Here is a 27,635-nt window from a genome sequence, read left to right as displayed (position 1 = left end):
ATCCATGTAAACCCACAGCTAGCCCTGCAGCCCGTCCGCCTCTGCCCCCAGGAGTAAACGAGTGAGGGGAGACAGGCAGGGCGGGGGGCATGGCCACCCCCTCAGAGGACACACCACGTGAGACCATGTGCTGACCACATGTGGAGGCTGAGTGGGAACCCCAGAACCAGAAGAGGGCCAGGCACACAGAGGCTCGTCCCATGAGGGAGCTCCTGGGAGCCAGAGCCTGAGGAGCCTCTGCCTGCAGAACTGAGGGGCGCCTGCACGCAGCCAGTCACACCAGCGTGGCCCGCCTTCAAGGAGTCACCCGAGGGCAGCCACGGGAACGTGCTGCCGCACCCCCACTCCCCACCCCACCCCGCAGGGAGAGCTCAGGAAGGCCTGGCCCAGAGTCAAGTCATAGGGTCTTGGTTCAAGAACTATTTTCTTTTGAACTTGGGGAAGGAAGCGGCTTTTGTGCCCGTTCTTTGGTGCTCGTGCTGAAGACCTGAGGTGTGGTGTGACTCGATAGGAAAGAGTACAACAGCAATCCATGAGCAACACAAGGTCTGAGTGGTCAGGTGAGACTTTATACACAGATGTCTAAATGTAAGTGCCCTGGCTGTCTAACTCTAGCAGCCAGAGCAGCATGGCTAAGCACTGTGTGGGCAGCAGGCCTGGGCCCAGCCTCTGCTTCACTATCCCAGGACCCTGGCTCTTCATCGTAAAGTTGGACTGCCGGTTGCAAGATGGCTGCTGTAGCTCCATACATCACACCCCCACCTAAATGCATTAAGGTTGAAAGAGGCAGGGCAGCAAGCTCTCCTTGCTTGCCAGTCATTTTCAGAGAGCAAGTCCCTTCCCAGAAGATCCCCAACAGACTGTATTACTGGCCAAAATCCATCACAGGGCACCTTGGTTGGGGCTGTGTGGCTCCAGGGCAGGCCTGGTCTCTGGAGCTAGGTGTGGATGGGGGGGAAGTTTAGCTTACAGCATCATGTCTGAAAGACCCTGTCCTTGCCAGGTGTTCAGGTGTCCCTCACCTGGGAACGGCTGGAGGGTGAGCTCACATCACTAGGATGCCTTGGACTTCCTGGAAGGCGGGCGATGGACAGGACTTGGGTGGCTGTTGACAGGAGACGACTGGGTCACACCTGTTGCCACACTGACCGGCCTGGGGCCCAGATGCTGCCCTGGAGCACACAGGCAGCCTCTGTGGGCAGAGTTCAGGGCTGGGAGGGTGCTCAGTAGACAAGAGTACCCAGTGGGACTCACAACCTCAGCGGCCTGGATCCTTCCACCACCACACAGCGTCCTCAGTCACGGGTGCCCTGTGTGGTTCTGAGCTGTCACTCAAGAGTGCTAGGATGCATCCTGGATGAAGCATCTTAGTCTTCGCCCTCTCCACCCCTCAGTCCATTTGCCCCCAGATCAAGTGCCCCCTAGTCTCTGCCTCGTTCACTCCCCAGAGCTGCCAGGATGAGCAATCTTCCCAAGACACATCTCTCGGCTTTCACACCCACCCGCGTCCCCTGAAGCCAGCGTGGACTCTGGCCCTGTGATGCCCTGGGGCAGCAGGGCAGCGGCGGCGAGGTCCTGCCCGTGAGGGGAGCTGGGGGCGGCGACTGCAGCCCTGGGAAAGAAGAGTTCACGCGGCAGAGTGCAACCCACATAGTTTATAGAAGAGCAGAGCAGGTGGCGACCTGGCCGATCCGACCAGAACAGAACCCGGAGCACGACTGTGCAGCGCTGGGGCGTGTGCCTCGCTGGAGTCAGTCCCACTCCCCATCGCCCTCAGGGTGCTCCTCGGGCAGCACCTCCAGGTCGTGGAAGTGGAAGTTGGCCATCATGTCCCGCACGGCCAGCATCAGTCTGTTCAGGCCCTGGTCACGGTGCAGACCCCCAGGCCCCCCGTCCTCTGGTCGCTCCCCCTGTGGAAACGAGACTCGTCTGAGCCGGGCCTCCAGGCCCAATGCCCAGTCTCAGGCTGGTGCCCCGTGGGCTGACGCCACATACCTCCACAGTGTAGTTGGGCAGCAGTGAGCGGAAGAAAAGGGCGATGGTGTTTCCGTGGCTGACGGGGCTGAGCCTGCAGGAGGGAGTCAGGATGTTCAGAAAGGCCTGGTGGGCTGGGAGGGCAGCCCCCATGGAGGCTGGGGCCTGAGGGGGAAGGGGATCCAGAGCGGGGTTGGCCCTTTGGAATGAGGCTGGTTGAGCAGAGTGCAAAGTGGAGCCACTGCAGCCGAGCCCCACTGCATCTTGAGAAAAGCTATGTTTCCAAGCGTCCTTCCCTCCGAGTTGTGCAGTGAGAGATGATGCTAGCAAGTGCATCTCGGGGGCCTCCTGCACTTTCTGGGCGCCTGGAGCCAGGATGGCTCCTAACTGTCCTTAGTGGGACCACACCCTACATGCCAGCTTGGTTTTGAGCCTTCTGATACTAATCATTAATAATTTTCATCTTAACCCACTGACATTTTAACTGGGGACTGTATTTCCTTATGAATGCGTACCCGAAGCTTTATACCTCAACAGAGGAAAAAAACACTTGGCTCTAGAAAATACGTCCGCCTGAGCCCTGGACATGAGAAAGTCTGTCTGGGTCTCCTAGGCTGGGGACTGTGAGGTGGGCTCTGCGTGAAGTGAAGCACTTACTCACTCAGTGCTAAAGGCCATCAGGAAAGGGAAAAAAGCCTGTCTCTGACATGATTCTGGAGCAGCCTGGACAATCGGGCCTTGGGGCCTCCTTCCCAGCCTCTGGCTGTGCTGGACGCTTGTCTCTGGGGCCCTGCACGGGTTGAAGCTCCCACGGGAAACCAGCTGCCCCTCATACCCCAGGCTCACGGCTATCTCCTCCAGGTTCTTACATCAGTTCTGACTACATTTACTCCTGGATTCAATACCCACATCCCACTGTATCCACCACCTGCTCCAGAATCTGACAGAGAAATGGCCTTGGGTGGACAGATATGTGAAAACACACGGCCTGCAGAGGCTGACTCTTTTTTCTGAGACCCTCCGAGCCCCAGCACTGACCTCGGAGCAGTGCAAGCCCAGAAGCAAAGCAAGAAGTACCTCTCTGGTCTGACGTAGGAGTAGATGGTGTCCAGTGGGGGTAGAGGGTCGAAGCCCAACACAGACTGTGTGGTCACATCCTACAGAAAGGGACAAAGAGCATGGTCTGCTTTCAACTGACCTAGCTCTGGACTGGACATTTCTGCTGGGGGCGGGCCGCATTCCCTGTCGGGGAAGTCTGGGGCAGGGGCTTCCTCCACCAGGACACTCAGCCTGTCTGCTCTGAGGATCGGGGTGAACCCGGAACAAGCACATGTGTGGGGATCACAGGGCCTCCGCTCACAGGTGCTGTGACTCCCCCCAAATGTCAGGGCTGCTGGCTACAGGCCATGGGCCCTGAGCCGCCGGGTTACCACTCTGCACCCCATAAGATCACAGAAGCTGCAGGCACGGCTCTGCCTCTCAGGGAGCTCTGCATGGACCATGACCTGGGGGCAGAGCTGCTGGAGGGACAGAGCCTGCAGTCAGCCCGCTCCTTACCGGCGGCAGGGCGGCCACGGCCTCCTTGATCTCAGACAGGACCACGTGCCGGTGGATGTTCCTGGGCGCGCGCTGGTACAGCACCTTGCGCCTGGGGCCGGGAGATGAGGGTGGCGCTGCAGGAGGCCGCGGCCCCGTGAGACAGGCCGGCCCTCCACACTGCCCGCTCCCACGCCCTGGCTCACCTGCTCTCACATGCCTCCACAGCGGGGTCCCCGGCGTCCACCGCCTGTAGAACCTTGTGCACGTTCTCCTCCAGCCAGCTCATGGTGGCCGGCTCCTTCCAGAGGAAGTGTGACCTCCCCAGGTACAGGCTCACCAGCTGGCTCAGAGCAGGTGGCTGGCTGTGGGCAGCGGGGACTGTGAGACCCCATGGACCGGCTCCACAGGCCCACTGGTGCTCTGGGGGTCCCAGGCTGTTGGCAACCTGGAGCAGAAGGAGGCTGCCCCAAGGGGGCTGCTGCCCTGGGATGCGGCCCCCAGGGCGGGGCACCCTGGCATTTCCTTCTGTACAGCCAGCACCCTTACTAAGAACAAGTTCCCCAATGACAACATAAACACTCGGAGAACGTGTGCACCTGTGGACATAGACCTGAGGACCCGCCTTGGTGTGCTGACCAGCCTTGAGGTGCCTGGCTCCCGTCACAGGTCTTTCTTCATTTATTATGAGAAATTTCAAAAGGTAGCAGGTGGCAACACAGGCATCTGGACCACATGCACAGCTACAGCAACACTATCCGCCCAGCAGACAGTGGCCCCAGGCTGACACCTGGGTGATCACTCCCCAGGACCCAGGCACCTCCAGTCTGTACCTGATCTCGGCGTCGGGTCCGAAGAAGTGGTGCGTGGCCACGGTGGCGTCGGGGCGCACACTGCAGTACTCGAGCAGGGGCATGAGCACTGTGGGGGAGCAGGGCGGCACCCTGAAGCGCTGAGGCCGAGGGGCTCACCCAGGACTCTGGAGCACGTGCGCTGGACGCTGTCATCAGAGACCCTCCCCCCGCACTCTCCCTGGGATGGACAACACTACAGCTGCCCACCTGCCCCATGGGGCTTCCCCATGAAGCGGGTGACCTCCCTGTGCAGGGGTCTCAACGGGGCAAGGTCAGTTCCCCTCAGACCCAGCCCGGCAGCCCCATGCGTGGATGGAGCCAGATCGAGATGAGCAGGAGACCCTGAGCAACCAGGCCACCTGCAGGCAGGCTCGCACCGGGCGGGGAGCCCCTCAGGAACTACACACAGCACAGGACCGCAGCACCACCAGGGCCTGATAGGGCAGCGGGCCCTGTTCCCATCCACACAGCCAGACATCAGGGGCCCATGGAAACCGGCAGGTCATCAGAGAGAACCCAGGGCGACCCCGACCCTGAGCTCCTCACCCATTGAGAACTGGGTCCTCAGGACAAAGACAGACACCCTGCTTCCTGTCACACCCAGCCTAGAGCCCTCTCCCTGGAAGCGTAGGCTTCAGGTGACAAGTTCTGCTAGAACTGTCAATATCTAAAGGTGCCCTAAGCCCCGCAGATGCTCTGAGAGCACAGCTGGCTTTCAGATGCATCACTGGGAGCTGGGCCGGCATGGGACCCACTTGTGCCTGGGCTGAGCCTGAGACTGAGCTGCAGGGCACACTCACCTCCGGGGAACATGGTGAGCGCCTGCTGGATCCGGACACAGGCCTCCTCCCTTGCGGAGCTCACCTCCTGCTCAGAGAGGTCTGCCTGTTGGCTCAGCAGGAAATAGGCCAGCGGCACAGAGAAGGCAAAGTTTGGGAGCTGGGACAGGTTCCGATGGGCCTACAAGGGGAAGGAGAAGTTTAGGGGCTTCAAGGTGATGCTCACAGGCACATGGCTTGCATGGGCAAGCTGTCCCTCCCTCTGTGCAGAAAGGCAAAGAAAAGGACCCAGGTGTGGGGACAGAGGCAGGCCGGGTGAGCGAGAAAAGGCCAGATGTCCACGTTCCCAAGGCTCAGGGTCATCTGGGCAGCGGAACCGCCCCCCACCTCCACGGCTGCTGACACCCGGCCCTTGCCGCCCTGCCCACGGGCACATGGCAGAACACACACGATGTATGATGCTCTGTGAGGATGAAGCCACAGTCTCACCCCAAACATTCAGGCGCAGCCCCTGCAGCTATGTTCCTGTGACCTCAAGAACTTGTGTGAACTAGACCCCATGGATGGGGATCCTCGCCCAACTACACCACAGACCCAGAGTTCAAAGGGATCCATGTAGTTAGCCTTCAGTTATACACTGGCATGTGCTATGAGGAAGTTCAAAGAGTAGTCATGGCTGTCACCTCCTGCCTCTACCCACTCCTGACTGGAGGTGTCCCCCGAGACAGCACCACCCAACAGGAGCACACCATCAGTATACAGTTTCTAGCAGCAAATTAGAAGAAGATGGGTAGAATTGATGCTAATACCTTACATGCGGCCTAGCGCACCTAACACAGCAACGCTTGCACGTGAAGCCACCGTGAAGGTCATCAGTTGGACTGCTGGTGTCCTGCCCAATCTCAGACCCCTCCGGCACCAAAGTGTCCAGGGGCCCGATGGCCGTCCCCTCCCCCAGGCCTCCTCTGCGCTCGCACTCACCTGTAAGCAGGTGGCGAGGCAGAGAGGCAGGAGCACTAGGGTCTGCCCCAGAGCCTCCTTGCAGGCCCCACTCCGCCTGGCCTGTGTGCACACCCACCTCCCACTCCTCGAACAGGTGGATCAAGTACTCGTAGCTCCGCGCTCGTAAGGCCAGGTGGTCGATCAGCAGCAGCATGCACAGGGGGTCCTCGTCCGGCTCCAGGCTTCCAGGGGGAGGCAGCATGGTGAGCAGGGCAGGCAGAGGGAGACAAAACCCAGAGTGGGCCGGCGCGGACGCCCACGGGCTGCAGCCCCGGGCTGGGGAGCAGCGGCAGCCCCTACCTGAGGATGAGCTTGCAGTACTCCAGCGCCGTGCGTGGGCAGCCCCGCTTCTCCAGGAAGCTCATCTGCTTGTAGAGGGCCAGGTAGAAGCTCCTAGACCCAAGACAGTTCCTCGTGAATGAGCGCGGCAGCAGGCCGCACCGCACGTCGCTCGGCGCCTTGTCCAACACCGCGTCCACCCTCTGCCCGCGGGCTTCGCTGGCGTATCCCGTGTGGCCTAATCAGCGCCAACGTTCGCCAGGGTCCTGTCTGCAGAGAAGGTGACTCTGCTTGTTGTCTGCAGTCACGTGTGGGAGCACGGACAGAAAACCAAGCTGATGTGTTAGTGGAGACCTCCATCTTCGGCTTTCTCTTAAAAATAACTCTCGTTTTAAGGGAAGAGACTTAACACCTCCAACTGTAATCACCATCTTTATTTATCCTCCAATTTCAACTGCTACCACTGCCCTGTTAATGCCTGCTAATGTCAGGAACATCAGTGTTTTCAGCATCTCAAAGAACTAAAGAGTTTCACTGGAAAGAGCTCATACAACTAAAAGCAAGAGAGAAAGTTCAGGACTGGCCTGGTGCCCTGGGGCCCAGCACAGCCCCCACCTGGGGAGACACAGCCCATGTGGGACACAACAGAAGGGTAGAGAGTGAGCCTGGGCTGTGGAGCCTGTCCATGTGTGCAGGGCCCTGAGGCGGAGGCCCAGGAGGGAGGCTGCGCTGCAGAGTAGGGGCTTCGGGGGAGGGGCATCTGCAGGAAGAGGGTCCCACATGTGTGTGTGACCACCACACGTGGACATGATGACTGCGCTCGCACTGCCAGCATGCACGCCTGCCCACAGGCGTTCCAGAGGATCCTGAGTCCAGACACAAGAGGAAGTACAACTGCAGGCCCCATGCGGTGAAATGGCTGATGGTTTCTGTCCTGTTGCCCACAAGTGTCAACCCCAGGCCAGCTGGTCCTGTCCATTCCTGGGCCCAGCCCTCCTGTATACAAGCTTTAAACACAGTGAGATACCCGAGGATCCCAGTGCTGCCCCTCACAGCTGTCCAGCCCTCACATCGTGATGCCTATGACCCCGGCAAGGGAACACAGTGGCCCACAAACACCCGGGTGGTCGGCTCACCTGTTCTCAGGCCTGCGGTAGTCCAACCGACAGGTCCCGCTGGTGAGGCTGAACAAGGGGTGGAAGGCACACTCCATGCTGTATAGCGCACGCTCTGCCAGCCAACAGACACACAGCAGGCGTCAGTTACAGAGAAAGGGAGGCATGACCTGACCACACCCCTCAAGAAACCCAGACGCCCCCAGGGGCCAACTCCCAGGAGCCAGGGTGGGAACCAGCTAGGAGAATGAATGAAGGGATGAAATGCTGACACAGGGCTCACACAGGTCAACCCTGAGGACATCGTGATAAATGAAAGAAGCCAGGTGGAGACACAGGTCTGGTCGAGATTCCATTCACAGGACAGTCCAGAGACAGAGGGCAGACTGGTGGTTGATGTGGCCGGGGAGGGGAGGTGACGGCTGATGGTCAAGGTCCTTTGACACCCCATGGGAATGACCCAGAATCAGCAGGGGTGTGGCTGAACAGCTATGTGTACACTAGATCCATAAAGCTGTATTTACAGAGTGTCCCCGCCTATATGCAGGCAGGCACTGGCCGGCCTTACCCACGAGGTCGCGTGCCGTCTCCTGGTCATCCTGAAAGCGGCATGCGTCACTGAGCTGCAGGAGCGAGTCCACATGGTAGGGGCTTGACTGAAGCAGGACCTATGGTGGGGTGGGGTGGGGTGGGGTGTGTGCTTACGAGATGACACCCAGGCAGGCCCTGGGCCTCCAGACGCCCCCAGGACCACACCAGGGCACCCACGCACCACAATGTTGTTGGGCTCCATGGACTCGACGGCGGCCAGGAACTTGTGCTGCGTCTGTTGGTACTCCTCGCTGTGCTCAAAGGCGAAGGCCGAGCGGCCTTTCCTGGATTCTAACAGCCGCATCGACAGACCTGGGGTGGGGGTTGCCCACGTCAGGATGCCCAGAGCCGACTGCCCGCGGCTCAGGCCACACCTCCGACACCCGTTCTACCCTTTCTCCCCTGAGGAACGGGGACAACAGGGGGACATGCAGAGCCCGCCCCCCCCCCCCCCGCCCCGACCTGGTCAGCCCTGGACATGGTTTGCTTAAAGTCAGGATGCAGATGCCACCCCCGAGGCGACAGGGACTGCTAACGCATGGCACCTCTGCTCCTACGCTGACGCTGGGTGCCAGGTCCAGGGTCTGAGAAGCCTGACAACTTCATCTCCTTCAGCACCTTCGTGAGACCCGTCAGGGTCTGGGGATGCCCTTAGCCACAGTCTCTGACAAAGTCTACTCCAGCCCAACAGGACCCTGTGGCACTGTGTCCTCTGCCTGCACTCAGGGGCCACTGTTGCGAGCATGGGAGGGAAGGGCCAGGTGGACGAGGCACCCACCAAGGCCCTCACTGGGGACAAGGGGTCTCGCAGGGCACCCCAGGCCCCAGGGCCCCCTCATCCATCACGCCACACAGCCAAGCCCCCAGCAGGGCACTACCCCACATCCAAACCTTTCTGCTCTGTGGCTGTTCTGTGAATTCTGTACACTTGTGAGTTTACAACCGAACACAGAACAGCACAGTTTAAGAATGAACTTGCTGTTCCTGTGGGGTAGGAGCCGAAGCACAAAGAGCGAAGGTGAAGAAAAGCGGGTTACCACATGGCTGAGAAGACAGATGGTGGCGGGGTCTGAGCCCAGACGCTGGAGCCCCCGGCAGCACGTGCACACACAGAGCCTGGCGGCCCCACTCCCTCACCTGGTTTGGTGTACCGGGGCCACGTGCTCTTCGGGGTGGTCAGCCATGTACACTTGGGGTACATGCGCTGTCTCTGCCGCGGCCTGGGGAGAATGGACAGCGCGTGGCTTTACTTCGGCGGGCAAAGACAGTGTATAAACTGCTTGGACAACAGCCGTTAGGCTGCCAGACAGGACTGCACACTGTGATCCGAGCAACCAAACCACACATGTAGAGGTAAGAAAAACAAGAAACTCAGGCTGGTGAAACAGCAGGAAAAGTCAAAAAAGCAGCAAAAGGTGGAACCTAATGTGAAGATGACAAGGCGAGAGGGAGCCTGCAACGACTTGCAGATGCACTGGCCTCCCTGGACGATGGCCCGCTGAGCAGGGTCCACCAACAAGCCCCAGAGGGATGGGGCATCGGTGCCCGAACACCAGCACACTTCTGGAGAAGAAAGCCAGCCGCACAAGCACGAGCATGAGCAGGCCATGGCCCGGCTCCCTGCCCCAGCCCTCCCCCAGCCTCTGACAGGGGTGTTCTCTGCTGCAGGCGCCAGCCTCTCCCCCCAGCCATAGTCACACCAAAGGCTTTCTCCTCTATGACTGAACTGAGCAGCAGTGGCCTAATGGACTCATCTACATTTCTCTGGATAATTCTTTGATTATTTGAATTATTTCATCAAGGAAAAAAAATGAGTAAGAATCTGGATTGGGTGAGGAATGGGATGAAAAAGTATGTCCCTTCTTCCAACAGAGAAGTAAAAAACTGGGACTTCCTGGTGGTCCAGTAGTTCAGGACCTGCCTTCCCCTTCAGACGCAGGGGATGCGCCTGATCCCTGGTCAGGGAACTAAGATCCCACATGTCGCAGGACAACCAGGCCTGCATGTCACAGCTGCTGAGCTTCCCCGCTCTGGAGCCCATGGGCCACAACAAAAGATCCAGCATTTCACAAGGAAGATCCTACATGTCACAACTAAGACCCAATGTGGCCAAATAAATTTTTTAAAATCCCACTTACTCAAAAAAAAAAAAAAAAAAAAAAGTAAAAACCTACAGAAGAAAACACAACTCTTTAAGAAAACAGTGGTCAAAACCTGGAGGAAACTGAAATGTGGGATGGTTCTGGGTGACTGGTAAGGTGTACAAAGGAGAATTAACCAGATGCTCAGAACTGTCCTGTCTAGGAATATGAGGGAGGGTCCAACCCTGCACGGGGCTGCCAGGCAAGAGAGGCTGCCCTGGGAGGTGGTGCGCCAAGAGGCGGGGCAGACACCAGCAGCAGAGAAGGTGAGGTGCACAGGGCACCTGGAGGTCCCGAGGTGGCCAGAGACGCGTGGGGCCAGGGGCCCAGGTACACAGGACTTAAGTGTTCAACGGAGTAAATGGGACAAAAAGTACAATTTACCACTGAAAACACACATGCAGAGCTATTAAATACTAGTATACTAACAACTGTAATTTGCACAGAAATACGATCAGGCAAACATGTAAAGATGTGGAACAGAAGACCAGGCAAGAAAGCAGGGTGGAAGGTCGAGCCCAGCGGAGCCCAGGGGAAAAAGGCATTTTGCGCTAAAAACGTTCTTCCTTAATATTCCAAAAGAGAAGACCAAGTCAGAGACCCCTGTGTCCTGAATAACTGGACACCAAAAACAAAAGCAAACTATAAAGCAAACACAATGAGAAACTCAATGGCTCAGATTCCGTGCTTCCACCACAGGGGTCATAGGTTCGATCCCTGGCTGGGGAACCAAGATCCCTCATGGTGAGCAACAAGGCCAAGAAAAACCAACCAACAAAACTCAACACATGACTATTTTTCATCTTGTTATCACAACAGTCTTTAAAGCCTCCACCCCTGCCATGGATCCGAGCAGGAAGCCACACCCAGACTGGGGGCAGGGGTTCAACTCTCAAGAGGGCAGTGGGTGGCACCCCCATGCCAAGTGCCAGCAGAGGCTGCAGTCAAACACACCCCAGCACCTGTGCCCTGGTATACAGTGCCCAGGGCTCAGCCATGAAAACCAGGAACGTGAAAGAGCAGGACCCGCAGGCCCAGGATGTACAGCAGCCAGCCAGCCTGGAGCTGCTGGAGTAAGTGGCTGATTTTTACAGAAGCACTGAGTCCTACAACCAGAAACATATGCACTTGAAAAGATAAAGCCTAGGGTGCTCAGGGCTGGTGCACTGGGATGACCCAGAGGGATGGGATGGGGAGGGAGGTGGGAGGGGGGTTCAGGATAGGGAACGCACGTACATCCATGGCTGATTCATGTCAATATATGGCAAAAACCACTACAATACTGTAAAGTAATTAGCCTCCAATTAAAATAAATAAATTAGAAAAAAAAAGGAAAAAAAAGAAAAGAGAAAGAAAAGATACAGCCTGGGCCGAGAGAAAACTCCCTCACTTGGGGCTGGGCCTGCAAGGGAGTGCCGGGCAGAACAGCCCCTCCCACAGGAGCCTGGGATCATAGTGCTCTGTTCCCATGGCCTTGAACACACTTCACAAAGATCAGACTTCTGTCAGAACCCTAACTCCAGGTCAGAGTTGCTCTCGACTGCAAGGCAAAATGCATCTGGCTGAGATTTCAAGGCTTTGTAAAACTAGGACCCTGGTGGGCAGCGGCGGTGAGGGACGGAGCCTGGCTCCCATCCGCAAGGCCGCATGACTTCTCCCCAACTCCCCTCAGGCCCTGGGACTCTGCTTGTCACTGTGGCTCTAAAGCCCCTCCCCACCCCCTTCAGCGAGAACACAGCGGTGGCCTTACCTCTGCTCCCCGAGAACGGCTCTGGCACCAAAATATCTTTTCAGCTCTGTGTCTGGATTCAAGTGTCTAGAGGATTGAAAATTTTAGAGAAAAAAACAAAGATGAGTGCTCTGACAACAATCTCGGGAATGTTAGAAAGTCACATGAGAACTCAACAGGGAAAATTGCTCTCCTGCCAGCTGACTTTCTCTGCAACCACACAGCCCGTGGCCACGCTGGCCACCACTCGCTGGGCATGAGACTGAGGGGTCTTCCCTGCCTTAGGAAGGAAGGAGGCCACAGTCGGTGGTAGGGACAGGAGCAGAGGAGGTCATATACTCGGAATATTCCCAGGCACACAGAGCTAGAGAAAGGTCCTGCCGGGTGAGCACCGCCCATGCCCACTGCTCCCTCGGCGAGGCCGCACCTGTGCTCCACATATAGGACGTGCTTCTTGGCGCTCAGGGGGGGCGGGCCCGGGTGGCTGGCGCCGCTGGCATCCTCAATCCTCTCCAGGATGCGGTCAATGTCCTCCAGGCCATTCTGCTGAGAGTCCCAAATGACACACACACCACACAGAGCATCAGTGGCAAAATCTACTTTCACTAAAAGCAGGTATTATATCGTGTCTCCTTCCTCAAAGACAGTCCGATCTGAACACCATGTACTGCAGGTACAGTGAGGAAAAAGGAGAGGTGCGTCGTAGATGGGCACTCCGAACCACGGACCAGGAAGGGACTCAGTGCCTGCATTGTTTCAGATGTTTGCCAGAAAATGGACAGCACAGACGGCTCCAAGCCTCTGGGCCCTAAGTGAACAAGTTCGCTAGTTTCCCCCAACCTCTGAATAGTCAACAAAATATCCAGTATCACTGGCCTGTTTTCAACACCACCTCAAGAAACAGAAAACAGAGAGGAAATCTGCCAGCTGTACATACCGAGGTTTCTCCTGCGTTTTTCTTATTTTTCTGTTTTCTTTTCTTCTTGCGGAGTTTGCTACAGGCATTGGACTAACAAAAGAAGCACGTTTCACTCAATAGAGAGAGGACATCTTACACCCAAGAACCAGCTGGAGGCGGGGAGTCAGCTGCGGGGAACACAGCAGCAGGCCTGGTGTCCAGTCGCCTGCCTTCTGAATCCCCTAGGAACACCCCCACTTCTCTCCAGCAGCTGACCCTCCCCCAGTCTCCCTGACTCTGGTCTCACCCCACCTTTCTTAGGTGTCCCTGACAACTCATGGGCTCTGGACCATACACCCGCCTGCCCTCTGCTGTCGTGCCTCACCAAGTCAGCCACTCCCCACCGTGGTCAGCAGGCCCCTCCAACTTGCAGCGCCCCTGCCTCAAGATCTCTCGTGCCTTTACCTGGCCACCTCCTTCCATCAGTGTCAAGGTCCTCAAGGAAGCCCCCTAACACCCCTAGACCAGTCGGGTGCCCAGCTACACCAGAGGTCCCTGGAGGGCACAGATGGGCCTGCAGTAAGCACTTACCAGGTGAATGATGAGGGGCCTCCTATGGGGACCCCTTCTCGTCCAACCCTAACCTAGCCTATGTGTTTCTTCAAGGAGCATCCACCCAGTCCCAAACAACACACCCAGAAAGTGGGAGGTAGGCCCTGTGCCAGGGAGACATGCCTAGGGGCCCCTACTTGTGGTCCTTCCCCGGCCACAACTAGTCTCAAAGAGTCCATGCAAGTCTGATCATGGCTCCCAAGGCAATCCAGGCAGCCAGGCAAGTCCCAGAGCACACCAGCGGGACAGAGGGTGGGCCGCACCTGCTCTGAGGGAACCGCTGTGTCTGCCACGTCGCCACCCCTGGTGGACTCTGAGTGCCCGCTCTGGGCCCTCCTCTTGTTCCCTGACACCACAGCGTCCACAAGCAGACAGTCTGTCCTCTCCCCGTTCACCCCGGGTGCCTCGTCAAGGTCCTCGATGTTTATCTGGAAACACAGATGGGGAAGCAAGGGTGTTAGGGCTGCGTCCTAGTCACCAATTACAAAGGTGAAATCTGAGACACACGTTGTCTTGGGGTGGCAGGTGCATGTCAGGTCACTGAGGTGGCAAAGGGGAGGACCATGAACATCACCGGTCTAGGGTCCCCAGGGAATGCCATGGGCGCCAAGGACGCCATGAGGCCACGTCATCTGTGCTCAGCAGTGACAAGTGCTCCCCCTCCGAGCACCACTCCAGAGCAACGGTTTGCAAACATACTCGCTCAGCTAATGCCTCACTGCTCCCTTTTCCCGCCTGGACTCCAGCTAGCCGGTCTACACTGGGAAACAGGACCAGCGCTGGGGAGGTGGGTGACACGCACGAGTTAAGGATGGGACCTCAGCGGGTGGTGAACAGGAATAAGCCACACGTATGCATGTACGCAAACCTCAGGGACCCAATGCTGGATGGATGGTAGGTCCCGGAAGACGCACACCCTCGTGCTCGAGAGGGGTGGGGACAAGTCATGGGACAAGTTCTGGCCCTCTGGCCAGTAAATGAACCAGCAAGCCAGAGGCAACGCAGCAGCAACCACCAGGCTCCATGAGCCAGATCTGAGGGGCCCACGCTGCCTTGCTGAGGTCCAAAAGTAGAGAAAAAACCACATTCAATTCAGAACATCCGAAAAACATAAAGCTCAAAAAATAAAAAATAAAATCCACTCTAACCCCAGTCCTAGGATGATTTCAAAACAAAACTTGGACAACGTCCTCAGCGACCGTGCACTGCCTGCTCCTGCAGGCCCGGGCTCCCATGGAAGGTCTCAGGGAGGGACATACGCCTGTATGGGTGCCCTGGTTTCCTGTCTTCGGCAGTAGAGGTTCCCATAGGGCAGGGACAAAGCGTGAGGCTGTGTGATGGCTGCCTGTCCCTCAAATTCACAGCTCTTCTTCTGTAACGACTGGAAACGGGGAGCAGCAGGGGTGGGGGGCTGCTCCCCACACCAGTGCCACAAAGGAAGTACAGGAAGGGTCTTCTGATGTTTCTTCTCTGTGGCGGCGGTCCTGGAGGAACGGCCCGCACACTTTGTCTAGGATTCTGCACCTCCGGGAATTAGGGACTGGTTCTCTTTTAAGTCCTGCTCACTTCCTTCAAACAAACTCTCATATTTGAACCCCGTTTGGAAGCTGAGAAATTTCAATTAATAACAAGCTCCATCCCAAGGTCAACTTCCCTGGAAAGAAAACCTCTGACTGTGCACGTAAGACGCAAGGGCTCTGCACGTCAGCAGCTTCACTGCTACCCACACTGGCCGGTGCCACCCGGCACCTCTGTCCAGCACCCTGACGTGTCTGACTCCCATCCAGAAGCCTCCAGGTCGGTCATCAGCTTCAGGGTCCCAAATGGATGCCAACTTCCAGAGGCTCTTGTCCACTGCCGGTATGCACTCTGGGATCCACAGTACAACAGGGCGCAAAGCACACTAATAGTGAGGATGTGGGAGGGGCTGGATGTCTGTTGGGGGTAGGAAGCTTTTTATTAAAACTCTTGAAATGAATGTACAGGACAAGTTTTGGAGGAGGTGTGTGACCCAAACTCTGGTCGAGAAACAAGGCCCTTCCGTGACCCCAGAAACACAGGCCACGGCTCAGGCGGCCGAGTCCTAGGCTTCTCACCACTGTGACTTTGCCTGTCCCAGCACACTGCACCCACAGGCCAGTGTTTTCTGTGTCTAGTCCCACAGTGTATGGCTTCTGAGCCATATGGTCATCTCATTCTTTTTCTAAAAAAACTTATTTGCTTTTGGCTGCACCGGCTCTTCATTGCTGCATGTGGGCTTTCTCTACTTATGGTGCTTGAGCTTCTCATTGCTGGGGCTTGTCTTGTTGCGGGGAATGGGCTCCACAGCGAGTGAGCTTCTGCAGTTGCGGTGCCCGGGCTTACATGGCCCTCAGCATGTGGCATCTTCCTAGACCAGGAAGTGAACCCATGTCCTCATGCTCAGTGCACAAAGAACTTCATGACAACACTCACAGAAAGGGAAATAAATGAATATCAAATCCCCATTAGGTAAATAAAGAGTAAGAAGAGGCAAACAGCCAATTACTTTTAAGAGAAATTTTTAACACTAAAAAATATTGTGTACTTCCTAATATTTACCATATCCAGCACTCCTCACTCCGCCACATACACCCACATTACTAGCTAGCATCATTACTCTAAAAATGAAGTTTCCTTTAACATTTCTTTTAGTGTAGGCATTATGGCAATCATTTTTATCAGCTTTTGTGTTTATGAAAATATCTTTATTTCACAATCATTTGTGATAAACATTTCACTGGACGTAGAATGCACTTTAAGGATGCTGACCCACCCTGAGCCAGAGTGGGTCAGTAATTGCTTTCCTATAGACAACCTGTCTCTTATCTCCAGCGTCTTTTATGACTTCTCTTCACCATGGGTTCTCAGCGATTATGATTTAAACTGTTGCTAAATCCTATCCCACTTGGAGTCTGTTGGACATTTTGGATCAATGGGGTTTTCTTCTGTGTCAAATTTGAGACTTTTTATACCACAATTTCATTGATGGCTTTTTCTGCAGAACCCCTCCCGTTCTGCTCCTCCAATTACAGACATTAAACAACCTGATACTGCTCTACAAAGTACTAATTTTTCCCAAAACGTTCCCCCTTTCTGGATCATTGGATGGTTTTTTTTTTTTCGCCCTTACTTCAAGATCATTGATCTTTTCTTCTCAATTACCTAATCTGCTACTCAGACCATTGAGTTAGTTATTCATTCCAGATGGTAAATATTTTCCCATCTGGAACTTGCTCTTTTGTAGTCTCTACTTCTATAAGGAGATTCTCTATTTTTTCCCTCATTATGACCGTGATCTCCTTTAAATCTCTGAGCGTCTGTACCTTTCTTAGGCTTGTGTATGATTCTACCATCTGTCATCAGCATGTCTGTTTCTACTGAATCCTTTTCCTCCTGATTACAAATCACATCTTCCTGCTTCTTCATGTACTTGGAATTTGTTCGTGGGCACTGACTGTCATGATGTGACACTGCTGAGTGACTGGATTTTGTAGTTTTCCTTAACAGAGTGTCAATATTTATTTAGGCAGGCAGTAAGTTTACTTGCAGATTAGCACAATTCCTCCGAACTTTATCTTTAGGCTATCTTAGGATGGGTATAGGGCATTCTTCACTGGAGGGTGACTGTGCCCTACTCCAATGGCAAGGCCTTTCGGAAGCCTCCACTCGTCACCAGGTTTCTCTATGAGGCCTCTCTGCTTTGGTCGGTCAGAGCTGAATGTCTTCCCAAGCCCATGAGCTCAAGCGGCGGTCAATCTCTGGTGTTGTCCCTCCTTCACTGGCTGTGCTATGCCCAAACAGCCAGGTATCGAGCCCAAGACTCCAAGCAGGCTTCTAGAACTTCCTCTTATCAGCTCCCTCTCCCTTAACTCAAGCCACCTCTGCAGACCCCAAATCTAGTCTACCCCTCACCCCCCCACTCACCGAGAGCACCGTGATCTGCTGGGACAGCCTCCCTGTGCTAATCTCTGGAGTGTCTCCAAGCAGAGAGCTGGCACAGGGGACTTGGGGACCTGAGACCTGCAACGTTTGTTGTCTAATGTCTGAACACGATTAGTTCAGTATTCTACTGATCTTACAGTTGTTTAGGACAAGAGGGCTACTTCAGTACCAGTTATTCTGCCAGGGCTCAAGTAGAAATCTTACTTTTGTTTCTATTAATGCACTGCTTGGTTTATTGAGAGATTATTTTTGGCTCTACAAACATAAGCCTTTTGGGGAATTCCTAGCGGTCCAGTGGTTAGGGTTTGGTGCTTTCACTGCAGGGGCCTGGGTTTGCTCACTGGTCAGGGAACTAAGACCCTGCAGGTTGAAAAACACAAAAAGCCTTTCATTTTAGTTTGTTTTCCCATTTAAAGAGAGAAAACATTACACCTCTGCAATACTGACAGAGTACTCCTATGGTGTGTAGTCAAGGAGGACAATGCCTCATCTACTGTCTACTGCAGGTAGACACTGGCATCAATGAGGCCATCTCTGCTGAGGTTTTCTCACGGACTTGAGGATAAAACAATTGATGTGACATGACGTTAACATGAAGAATCTTAGAAAACTATGGTAATCCTCATCCAAATGTGCCCTTGACCAGTGAAAACAGCTATAGAGGTTCTAACGCCACCTGATATTAAACGCATTTGTGAATATGAAGCCAGGTGTTTTGCTCCTGAACTGGACATCAAAGATGAAGATGACACATATTGGCAAGTTGGTGGTCACTGAACAACATCAAGTTCTTACTCCACTCAAACAATAGCAACCTGAACAATGACACTTATTTTGAAAGAAGTTTGTTTTTATTTAACTACATAATTTTAGATTTCCTTTATAACTGAGGTTTCTTTCAGAGACTGGTTACTGCACTGTACATGAAAACAGAGAGACAGACTCATGCAATTCTCTGGAACAAAATGGGTCTTCTTGCTAAAACTTTTCAATGATATAGAGTAAAACTTGATAGTTTTCAAGTTTCTGTAGTTTTAATTAGATTGTCAAAGTGGTCCCTGACCCCAAAACACTAGTAAGTTCTATTTCACAACACTATTTAACAGTTGTACAGTATGTTATGCTGCAAAATTCAAACTATACCCTCAAAACAGGCATGTTTATCATATAAATTATAGTTCAATAAAATGGATTTTCAAAACCCACTCAGAATGAGGTAGGACAGATGATTTCTAATCTAAGGCCAAGGAAACTCACCCAAGAGCCAGAAAAGAGGACAGCCCCAGTCACAGACACCCTAGAGATCTTCTCACTCCCACGGATGGTAGGGGAACCAGTTAAGTACTATTACACCCTTTCTCGGTTGTTAACATCATTTAATACCAACATCTGCTTAGTGCTGTGTGCCTGGCATGGAGTTCACTGACCCCTTGTGACAACCCCATGAGGCAGGAAGCAGTGGAGCTGACACATAGGTTCACATATGTTACGAATGCCGGCCGAGTTCTCATGGGTAAGGACAGGTGGAGCCATGATGCAAATCTGGGTCTTTCTGACTGCAAAGCTAGGTGTAAGCTCTCACAGGCTGGCCTCAGAGAACCTCCCTGCACACCCACGGGGGCAGATGCCACTTGGGGGGTGGGGACACACTCGGGAACAATGAAATCTCCATTCTCACAAGGCAGAGGGAGGCAAGCAGCACAAGATAAAAAGAACATGGAGGTAACTTGGCTGGTTTCCTCTGTGATAAACCTCCATGGGAAAAGGACAAAGACCAGAAGAATGGGGACGGGAGTGGGAGGGGAGTGTAATTTTAAATTGGGAAGGATGAGCAAGACTCAGAAGGCAACATCTGAAGGAAGCCTGAGAAGTGAGCGACGGGGGAACAGGGCACGTTCCAGGCAGAGGGGATGGCGGGAGACCTGTGTTTCCGGCCTGTGGCTCCAGAAGATGAGCAACGTGACCCAGGCCCTCGGGGGCTGTAAGGAAGCAGGGCTGACAGCAGACGTGGACCTGACAGGATCCCTGTGGCTACTGCGTCCAGACAGGTGGCAGAGGACAAGAGGATGAGCGGGAGTGGTCAGAATGATTCAGGCGGAGGCGATGGCCACCCCACAGGGGCTGTGCCTGGAGCCGTCCAGGCCTTACCAGGCTCTGCATGTGGTGTGTGAGAGAGAAAGGTCATGGGTGCTTCCAGGCTACTGGCCTTAGTGACAGGAGAGTGAAGCTCCCTCAACAGTCAGGGAGGGCTGGAGGAGGCAGAAGGCAGCTGAAGCTTGGACACACCAAGTCTGAGATGTCTGCAGAACATCTAAAGGGGACGATGGGAGGTGAGGTGTGAATCCAGAGACCACGATGGAGGTCTGTGCCGGCCACATCAGTGTCCTACTGGAAAGCACAAGGAAACACACACAGCACACCAGACAGGTGCAGCCACTGGTCCCCTGACCTGAGTTCATGGGGCTCCACATAAGCATGCTTTCCCTCTGTTCACACAGAGAAGAACCTGCCTTTTCCCCCATTTACCCCACATATCCTGGCCTACCATCCATCTACTTTTCATTCTTCTTCAGAAGGGACACTAACTATGCCTCAGAGACAAATACCAGGTTATGGTTAAGAGTGCAACTGTAAGTCATCAAGCCTGGATTTACACAGTGGGTGTCACTTACTACCTCATTTGTACAATGGGGACAACATGACCTGCGCAGACAGTATGGCACACAACATCACAACAGTGCCTGGGATGTGTGAATGTTCTCCAAATAACTTATTATTGTTTGACTTAAAAAAAAAAAAAGACTAAACCTGGAGGATGTCAGAATAAGGAGAAATTACCCTGACAGAAGATCCGTGAAAATGGCCAACTCCAGCACAAACCCATTTCAGACTGTGAACAAGTGGGGTGGAAAGAAGCCCTGATGGTTTTGGGACAAGTCAAAAAGTAACTGCAAAATTTAGGGATAAATGATGTGATGAGAGCCTTGGGGTGAAACAACCAGACCTGGCTGTGTGTGGAGAGCCAGGGAAGCTTGGTAGGGGGAACATGGAGGTTACTTGTAACACTCTGTTTTTGCATATGTTGGAAATCTTCCATAATAAAAAGTTACAAAGAAAGAAATGACAAACAAGGGTGCGGGGAGGCTCAGAAGAGGTGGACAGAGAATCCAGAGATTTTGAAGACAGATTTCATGCCACCCCTAGCACTCCAGCAGAAACTGGAGTGAGGCCTTCTCACCTTAGAGAGACAGGACAACCATTAAACCAAACTTCCTGTGTGGGACGGGCGGCCTACACTCCCCATTGTCTTAGGATGGGTCCTAACGTGCCACCTTCCTGGGAAGCTGGGAGCCAGACCAAGAGAGAGGTGTTTTCTCCTACATCTTCAGACCTACTGCTACTCCTCCAATCGCTCGGCAATCGTGTGGAGCCCCAGGTGTGTGCTGGGCACAGGAAGCAGAATGCTACCTGCTACACAGGGGAGTCGGTGGAGCCAGAACCAGCACGTGCAAAATTACAGACCCAGTTGGGTCTTCCCTGGCAGTCCAGTGGTTAGGATTCTAAGCTCTCAGTGCCAAGTGCCCAGGTTCACTCCTGGTCAGGGAACTAAGATATCACTAGCCACGCAGACAAAAGAAAAAAAAAATATAACTACAGTCTGAAGCCAGAGCTTTGGAGAACCCAGGGTGGGGGCGTTATTCCTCGGTGCCTGGCACCTGCTGTGGGAGATAAAACGACGAGCCAGGGAGAGGCATAGAGTCCTGGGTTGTGAGGACATTTGCGAAGGCCCTGCGACGGCACCGCGGGGGAGATACTTAACCCTGAAATCAGTGTTGGAGCCCCGAGTCTATAGGAGTGAAGCCCCGCCCACCAACCCGCGGTCCCGCCCCCATGACAGACCCTACCCACCCCGCGGCAGCCTGGACCCTACTTACCCCGCCCCTGAACGCTATGGCCCCTCCCCTCCCCGCGGCACAAAACCAACGTAGCTCCGCCCCTGGCCTCAGGTCACCGCCCACTTCTTTCGCCCCGCCCCCCACTGCAGCCCAGACCCTCATCGCCCCGCCCCGTGACGTCGCGGACCCGCCTCGCACACCGCCCCCACCTGCTGCCCCCACCCCACGTCTCACCAGCTCGAACCGGTTGTTGACTCGGACTCCCTCCTTCCCTGCGCCCCGGGGGCGCCGGCCACCTGGACCCCGCTTTGGGCATTCTTCTTCCACATCATCGTCATCATGAAGGACAAACTGCAGGGCGCCAGGCCCGAGGGGCTCCTGGCCGCGCTGTTCCCCCCTCAGCCTCCGGAGGGCCCGGCGCGACATAGGACCCAACAGCCGCTGACGTCTGGAGACGGGCAGAAGGAAGAGCAGAAAAGAGAGCAGCCGGCGCGCCTGCGCATTTAAGGCGCGGTGGCGCGAGGCTGGCGTGTCGCGTCTGCGCGCTGCTGCCTTGCGGAACTTCCTCTGTTGTCGATAGTATTAGAAAAGGCTCTGACACTTCCGGGCGAGTTCTCGCGCGACTTGGGAGCCTCCACGGGCCGGAGTCTCCGGGTCTTCTGGGCGGGGTGGGGCTCCGGGCCTCCAGCCCCGAGAGCTGGTCGCCTGGGTGGGCCGGGGGCGGGGCCGGGCAACACCTGGGGTAGGCGGGGCCATTCTGTGCCGGCCGCCTGTGAGGCTGCTTCTGTCCTTAAAAGTAGGCGCCTCCAAGCTGAGGAGCTTCCCAAAGCTGCGGACTGGACATGCTGAAGATGAAGGTCCTCTGGACTTCCCTCCCCGGACAGGCTGAAACCGACCCTTAGGGTCCACCCTTGGAATTTGGCCTTGTCGTAATTAGTGAGTCCCCGGTGATTCCTCCGCATATTTGGATGGGGGAATCCGTGGTCTAACGTGGAGGCTCGCCACTCTGGCCGTGTGTCATAACCTCCCGGGGCGGTTGTGGGGGGCGCGGTTTACAGTGAAGGTCGACGACTCATCCCTAGAAATACCGACGTGAGATCTTTAGGGGACTAGAACGTGCAGGCAGATTTGAGAACCCCTGCCCAGCAGAGCTCCAAACGCGAGGGAAAGATAATCTTGATCTGCGTGGAAATGGGCCCTCCCTCCCTGACGGAGGAGAGCAAAGGGCCACGGTCAGTCGGACGACTCCGACTGCGGCACCAGGCCGATCCCTGAACTGAGTTCTTACATCGCCCTAGAAGGTCGATATCCATCCGTTTATAGGTAAGGGAACTGGCCCACGTAGAACGTAAGTCTTCTTTCTTGCCTGCGGTTGCAGAGCTCAGATGAGGAAGGCTGCAGGCGAGGACCCAGAGGGAGGCAGTTGTGTGTGCCAGTGCTCGCACCGCTGGTCAGATAGCCATGCTAGTCCCTGGGACTCCTTCACCGTGGCTGGCACGTGGCTGCTGCCTCAACCCCCACCCGGGCCCCAATCCAGCCACTAAGAGTTAAGTTCACACACACAGGACCTCCAGGCCACCCTCCTCAGGAAGATTCTGACTGTGCAGGGCCAGGCTCGTCCCAGATGTGACTAGCTTATGCAGACTTGTCACCTCACCTGTGGATGGAAACGCGGGGGTGTCACCTAAAGCTGCTTCCTGCTCTGCTGTCCCTAAGTCGACTGCCCGGGAACTGTGAGGGGTGCCCTCCCTGAACAGGCAACTCTGGGCCTGGGTCTCTCCCAGTATTCCCAGAGGCCTGGCCTGAGCTGGAAGCTTGGCTGTGAACAGTTGTAGAGCGAGCACCCTCCGTGTCAGGAGGGTGACATTAGGTGAGCAGAGATGGGGCGGGTTTGCTTGGGTGGACACCAGAGTTTGCTTCCCCTGGTTCAGCAGGAGGTGAACCCGCAGCACCCAGGCTGCAGGAGCACTGGGAACCCTAGACCCTCCCTCCTGACCTCACCTTGGAGCCATGTGGGCCCTCCTGGCTTAGTCCAGCTGTCCCAGGGTGGCTTTCATTTCACAGTATCCCTGTGAGGATTAGAACCCAAGTCTCTCCTTATTGGGAGCATGGACCTGCATGTGTCCCCTGCCTGCTTCCTCACCTGCAGGATTATCTGCCCTTGGGGATGTTATCACCCTTGGAGGTGCTTTCTCCTTGCTGGCTGTGTGACTGGGCACAATTCCTTACCCTCTCTGTGCCAGTTTTCTCCATTTAAAATGGGAATAATACTCCCTGCACAGGAAGTGCTTAGAACAAGTCTGGGAACTGGATGTTGTTCCTGGCTGCTCTCTGTGTCACTCAGTGTCCCTGGATCGCAGCTGGGGAAAGAAAGCACTTCACCCAAAGGCCCGTCTGCTGCACGTTCTGTCCCTGGGGCCTCCTCAGGCCTTAGAGCGTGGCATCCAGCAGGCCTGGCTGTGCATCTTGGTCGGTTCCCTCACCTCTTTGAGCCTCAGCTTCCTCATCTGTAAGATGGCGTGACCACAGAAGCCCACTGCAGAGCACGTGGGTGGCTGCGCACACATTCCCCCAGCTCTGCAGGCCCTAAGCAAGCCCTCTGCCTAGACAACAGCAGCAGAGATCTGGGGGACGAGGCCGAAGGGTCTCCCTGGCTGGCAGGTGATAGAAAGCAGCTGAGCGGTTGTCACACATGCAGCCCTGCTGGCTGTAAGACCAAGATGGCCAGGTCATGGAGTGACCCTGAGCACCCTTGTGTCATGACGGCCTCCGCCCCTCAGAGCCCAGCCTTTGCCCTCGGAGCATAGGCCCACTGCTGCAACTAGAGAGCTCAGTTCACACCCGACACCAGAGACTGTGAGACCACCTTTATTAGGCCAGGAGTAGCCATGGGTACAATCTACGGAGTGCCTTCCCATACCAGGACCTCCAGCATCACCAGGGCCCCCGGACCAGCACCACCCCGGCACCTCTGAGTGTGCTGCTTACACCCACCTGCCCCTCCTTGTCTCAGTGAGAAGACCTGCTCCCACCCTGCCCAAGGAATCCTGAGAGGAACAGTCTCCCCAGGGAGGGTCCTGGCGTGAGCTCTGGGGGCCAAGGGATGTGAATATAAATATATAGGCTGTGTGTATATATTATATAAACGTATGTATATATGTACATGCACATCAGGAGGACGGGGGTTCTTGTCCCAGGATGGAGACTCGTCCTGGTCCAGGCCTAGCCCAGCTCCTCCCTGGAGGCATGGCCGTCTGGGGGCACCTTGAGAAGCATCTGCCAGGCAGCCCAGGGGCTACAGGTCATCACTTGAGGTCTAGTGTCCAGGTGTTCGGGACATACAGGGACTGGGTCTGGCGGGCACGACGCGGCGTGGTGTTGAGGGCATCCACGCTCCTGCGGCTGGAGTGCACCACATCCGCTACGAAGCCGGTGCAGTCGCTGCAAACGTCCTTCATGACACAGCCGTGGGTGTACATGTGCGGGAACTCCTCCTCCACATTCCGCCACTGCAGCCCTTGCAGCGATCTGGGGCAGGACAGGGCTGTTAGGGGGCTCTGCCCCAGCCTCTGCATCCCCCACATCCACGCCAGGCAGAGCAAAGTCCACCCCACAAAAGCCCTTCCTCGGGAAGAACTGGGACTCTGGGCTCTGACCACTCTGCCCTCCTTCCCCAGCAGAGAAACCCCTGCCCAGCTCCCGGCCCATCAGGAACATCACCAAGGGCAGCACGCACTGGAAGGCGTCTCTTCTCTGTGTTGGCGTGGTTTTGGCAGTTGACATCCTCTGAGGACTCTCAAAGCCCAGTGTGTAGACGGGGATGTGAGAAAACTTCTTAGAAGGCATCTTCATCTGCAATACAGAGAGACACTCCAGGCACCTCGCTCCCCCGAAAAAGGCCACCTGCCCGGCCAGCAGAGGACCCTGCCTGAGGTCACTGGCTCCCACATGCTCACTGGACGCCCCTTCACGCCTGGCGTTTGAAGGCATGGTTCCCTTGCCTTGTAGAGCAAAGTGTGCCTTTTTAACATGCCAGGTGTAGCCCAGTGGCCTGAACGTAACCATCACTTAACATTGAGAGCGGTCATAAAAGGCAAGGGTTTGAAAATCATGGTGGTAAAAACCTCTCAAACAGAGGACTATCTCTGGGATAAAGGAGAGGTGAAGGAGTGACACCCAAATTGCACCTCAGGTGTACACAGACACTACAGGCTGCTGTATCTAAAACGAGCCCTTCCAAAAACACTTGAGGATTGTGGTGTTGGAAGGAGACTTTAGAGAAGGGTTTCTTGGCACTGGCCTACTAAAACAGAATTTTTTCTTTTTTTTTTAAAAAGAACCATCCACAGGGTCTTTCCACTGTAGTCTTGGGCAGTGTAGGAGTGGGTTCTTCCTGGAAGGAGAAGATGAAAGAAGTGACTAGGGAGGGGGGTCATCAGACTCGAGATAGCAGAGCCTCTGTCAACCCCCCACCTCATTCCCAGACAACCCAGCCAGGCTGCAGGACGCTCAGGACACGGGGCCTCGCTCTGACCCCAGGTGGTCCTCACCTTTATGCTACAGGAGTTGCAGACGGCTCTGGAGAGGAAAGAAGAGGGTTAGTAGGGTCAGCTCAAGGGGTCTAGCACGCAGGCCAGGCCAGACTGTTGCCGCCTTCTGCTTGCCTCCTGGCCACATCAGTGTTTTAGTCTCATTTTACTCCCAAATCTTGCTTTTCTTTTTACTTAGCTCCACACCCAAAATACTCCTTCCTTCCAGGCTCTTTCTGGGGACCATGGATCTGCAGTGGAGGGTGCCTGACTTCCCCCACATGAGGACTGCCACAGCCAGAGGGCCGTCAGGTGACATGCCCAGCTTTAAGCAGTGAGTAATGTTTATTTCCCATCCATATGTGATTTCAAAAGTACATGCCTTTTTGTTGTAAAAATTCAAACACTAGAGAGAATTTTAGTCATGAGTTTTCTCCTGTATAGCCCATTCTGGAGATGCTCCCTACTAGCACACTTTCCATGCTCCAGATCTAAGCATAAATGAATAAAAACATACATTTAAAATAACAGTAAAATACATGGCATGGGGTATCCTGTGTACTATCCTATCAAGATACACCAGGGTTCTTCTCCACATCAGTGCAAACTGTCCAAATTCATTTTTTAAAACAAGGGACCATATACTCTTAGAGGGATGTCCCATACTTAATCTGCCATCAACAAACCTCTGTATTCATTTGATTTGATTTCACTGTGGTCAGGGAACATACTCTGTATGATATGAATCCTTCCACATTTCTGAGACCTGTTTTATGACCCAGAATACAATCATGTTGGTTAATGTTCCATGTGTACTTGACAAGAATGTACATCCCATTGTAAGGACTAGTTTCTGTAAACATCACGTAGATTAAGTTGGTGATGGTGTCATTCAAATCTCCTATACCCTTAGTTTTTCATTTCTCTAATTATAACCATGGATTTAGCTATTTTTCCTTACTGTTCTGTCAACGTTTTGTTCCATGTATCTTGAATCTCTTGATAGGTACAGAAAGTGTTCAGAATTATTTCCTTCCTTTATCACCATGAAATGGACTCCTTTAACTCTGGTAATATTCTTTGCTCCATAGTCTACTTTGTATGGTATTAACATACCAACTCAGGCTTTCTTTAGACTACTATTGGCATGAGGTATCTTTCTCCATCCTTCTTCCAATCAATTTGTGTCTTTTATTTAAACTACAGGTCATAGGAATTCCCTGGTGGCCCAGAGGAAAAGACTCCACACTTCCAATGCAGAGGGTGTGCATTTGATCCCTCGTAGGGGAACTAAAATCCCACAAGCTGCATGGCACAGCCAAAAAAAAAAAATACATGACTTATAGACAGCAGATTGTCTTGCTTTCTTTAATCAATATGGGAAACTCTGTCTTTTAATTGGCTTGTTTAAGCCATTTATGTTTAATGTAATTGTTGATACAGTTGGGTTTAAGTCTGTCATCTTGGGATTTGTTTTCTTTCTGTCGTGTTTGTTCTTTTTTCCTTCTTCTGCTCTCTGTACTGAGTATTTTTTTTATGATTCCATTTTATTGGGTTGGCCAAAAAGTTTATTTGGAAAAACCCAAATGAACTTTTCAGCCAATCCAGTATATTCTTTTTGACTTCAAGGCTAATTCAACAGTTGTGTTTGGGCTCACAGGATCATCTTTAACTTATCACAGTTTTCCTTCTAGTCATATTTTACCATCTAATGTACAGTATAAAAAACTTATAACA

The 27,635-nt window shown here is 54.3% G+C and overlaps 2 protein-coding genes and 1 long non-coding RNA gene across 5 annotated transcripts in view; 1 reads left to right on the top strand and 2 right to left on the bottom strand.

Annotated features, from left to right (window-relative positions):
• Positions 1-1,640: 1,640 nt before the first annotated feature.
• TCF25 (transcription factor 25) lies at positions 1,641-21,901 on the bottom strand. Its single transcript, XM_052655973.1, has 18 exons — positions 21,604-21,901; positions 13,774-13,938; positions 12,938-13,009; positions 12,428-12,546; positions 12,022-12,087; positions 9,268-9,350; positions 8,312-8,442; positions 8,108-8,207; positions 7,561-7,654; positions 6,446-6,538; positions 6,222-6,327; positions 5,165-5,324; positions 4,344-4,431; positions 3,717-3,875; positions 3,532-3,622; positions 3,052-3,131; positions 1,996-2,068; positions 1,641-1,910 (listed from the first exon to the last, which is right to left on the bottom strand). Exons 1-18 carry the CDS (start codon positions 21,793-21,795, stop codon positions 1,752-1,754), a joined length of 2,031 nt encoding a protein of 676 aa, XP_052511933.1. The 5' UTR covers positions 21,796-21,901; the 3' UTR covers positions 1,641-1,751.
• Positions 21,902-22,120: 219 nt separating this feature from the next.
• LOC128062989 (uncharacterized) lies at positions 22,121-27,238 on the top strand. The gene is made up of 3 exons (XR_008200867.1): positions 22,121-22,305; positions 26,128-26,232; positions 27,105-27,238. It is a non-coding gene; the product is annotated as an uncharacterized LOC128062989 (long non-coding RNA).
• Positions 24,231-27,635, bottom strand: part of SPIRE2 (spire type actin nucleation factor 2) — a 34,147-nt gene continuing 30,742 nt past the window's right edge. For all 3 annotated transcript variants that reach the window (XM_052655508.1, XM_052655507.1, XM_052655506.1), the window contains 3 exons: positions 25,920-25,947; positions 25,106-25,221; positions 24,231-24,897 (listed from right to left, as the gene is read on the bottom strand). In XM_052655508.1, coding sequence (XP_052511468.1) covers positions 24,675-24,897; positions 25,106-25,221; positions 25,920-25,947 — 367 coding nt within the window. In that variant the 3' untranslated portion in view covers positions 24,231-24,674. The remainder of the gene's footprint in view (positions 24,898-25,105; positions 25,222-25,919; positions 25,948-27,635) is intronic.

Source organism: Budorcas taxicolor, chromosome 18 (genome assembly GCF_023091745.1).
Source record: "Budorcas taxicolor isolate Tak-1 chromosome 18, Takin1.1, whole genome shotgun sequence".
In the NCBI taxonomy this organism is placed as follows: domain Eukaryota; kingdom Metazoa; phylum Chordata; class Mammalia; order Artiodactyla; family Bovidae; genus Budorcas; species Budorcas taxicolor.
Note: the sequence above shows the minus strand (reverse complement) of the source record. Positions and strands in the feature narration are given on the sequence as shown.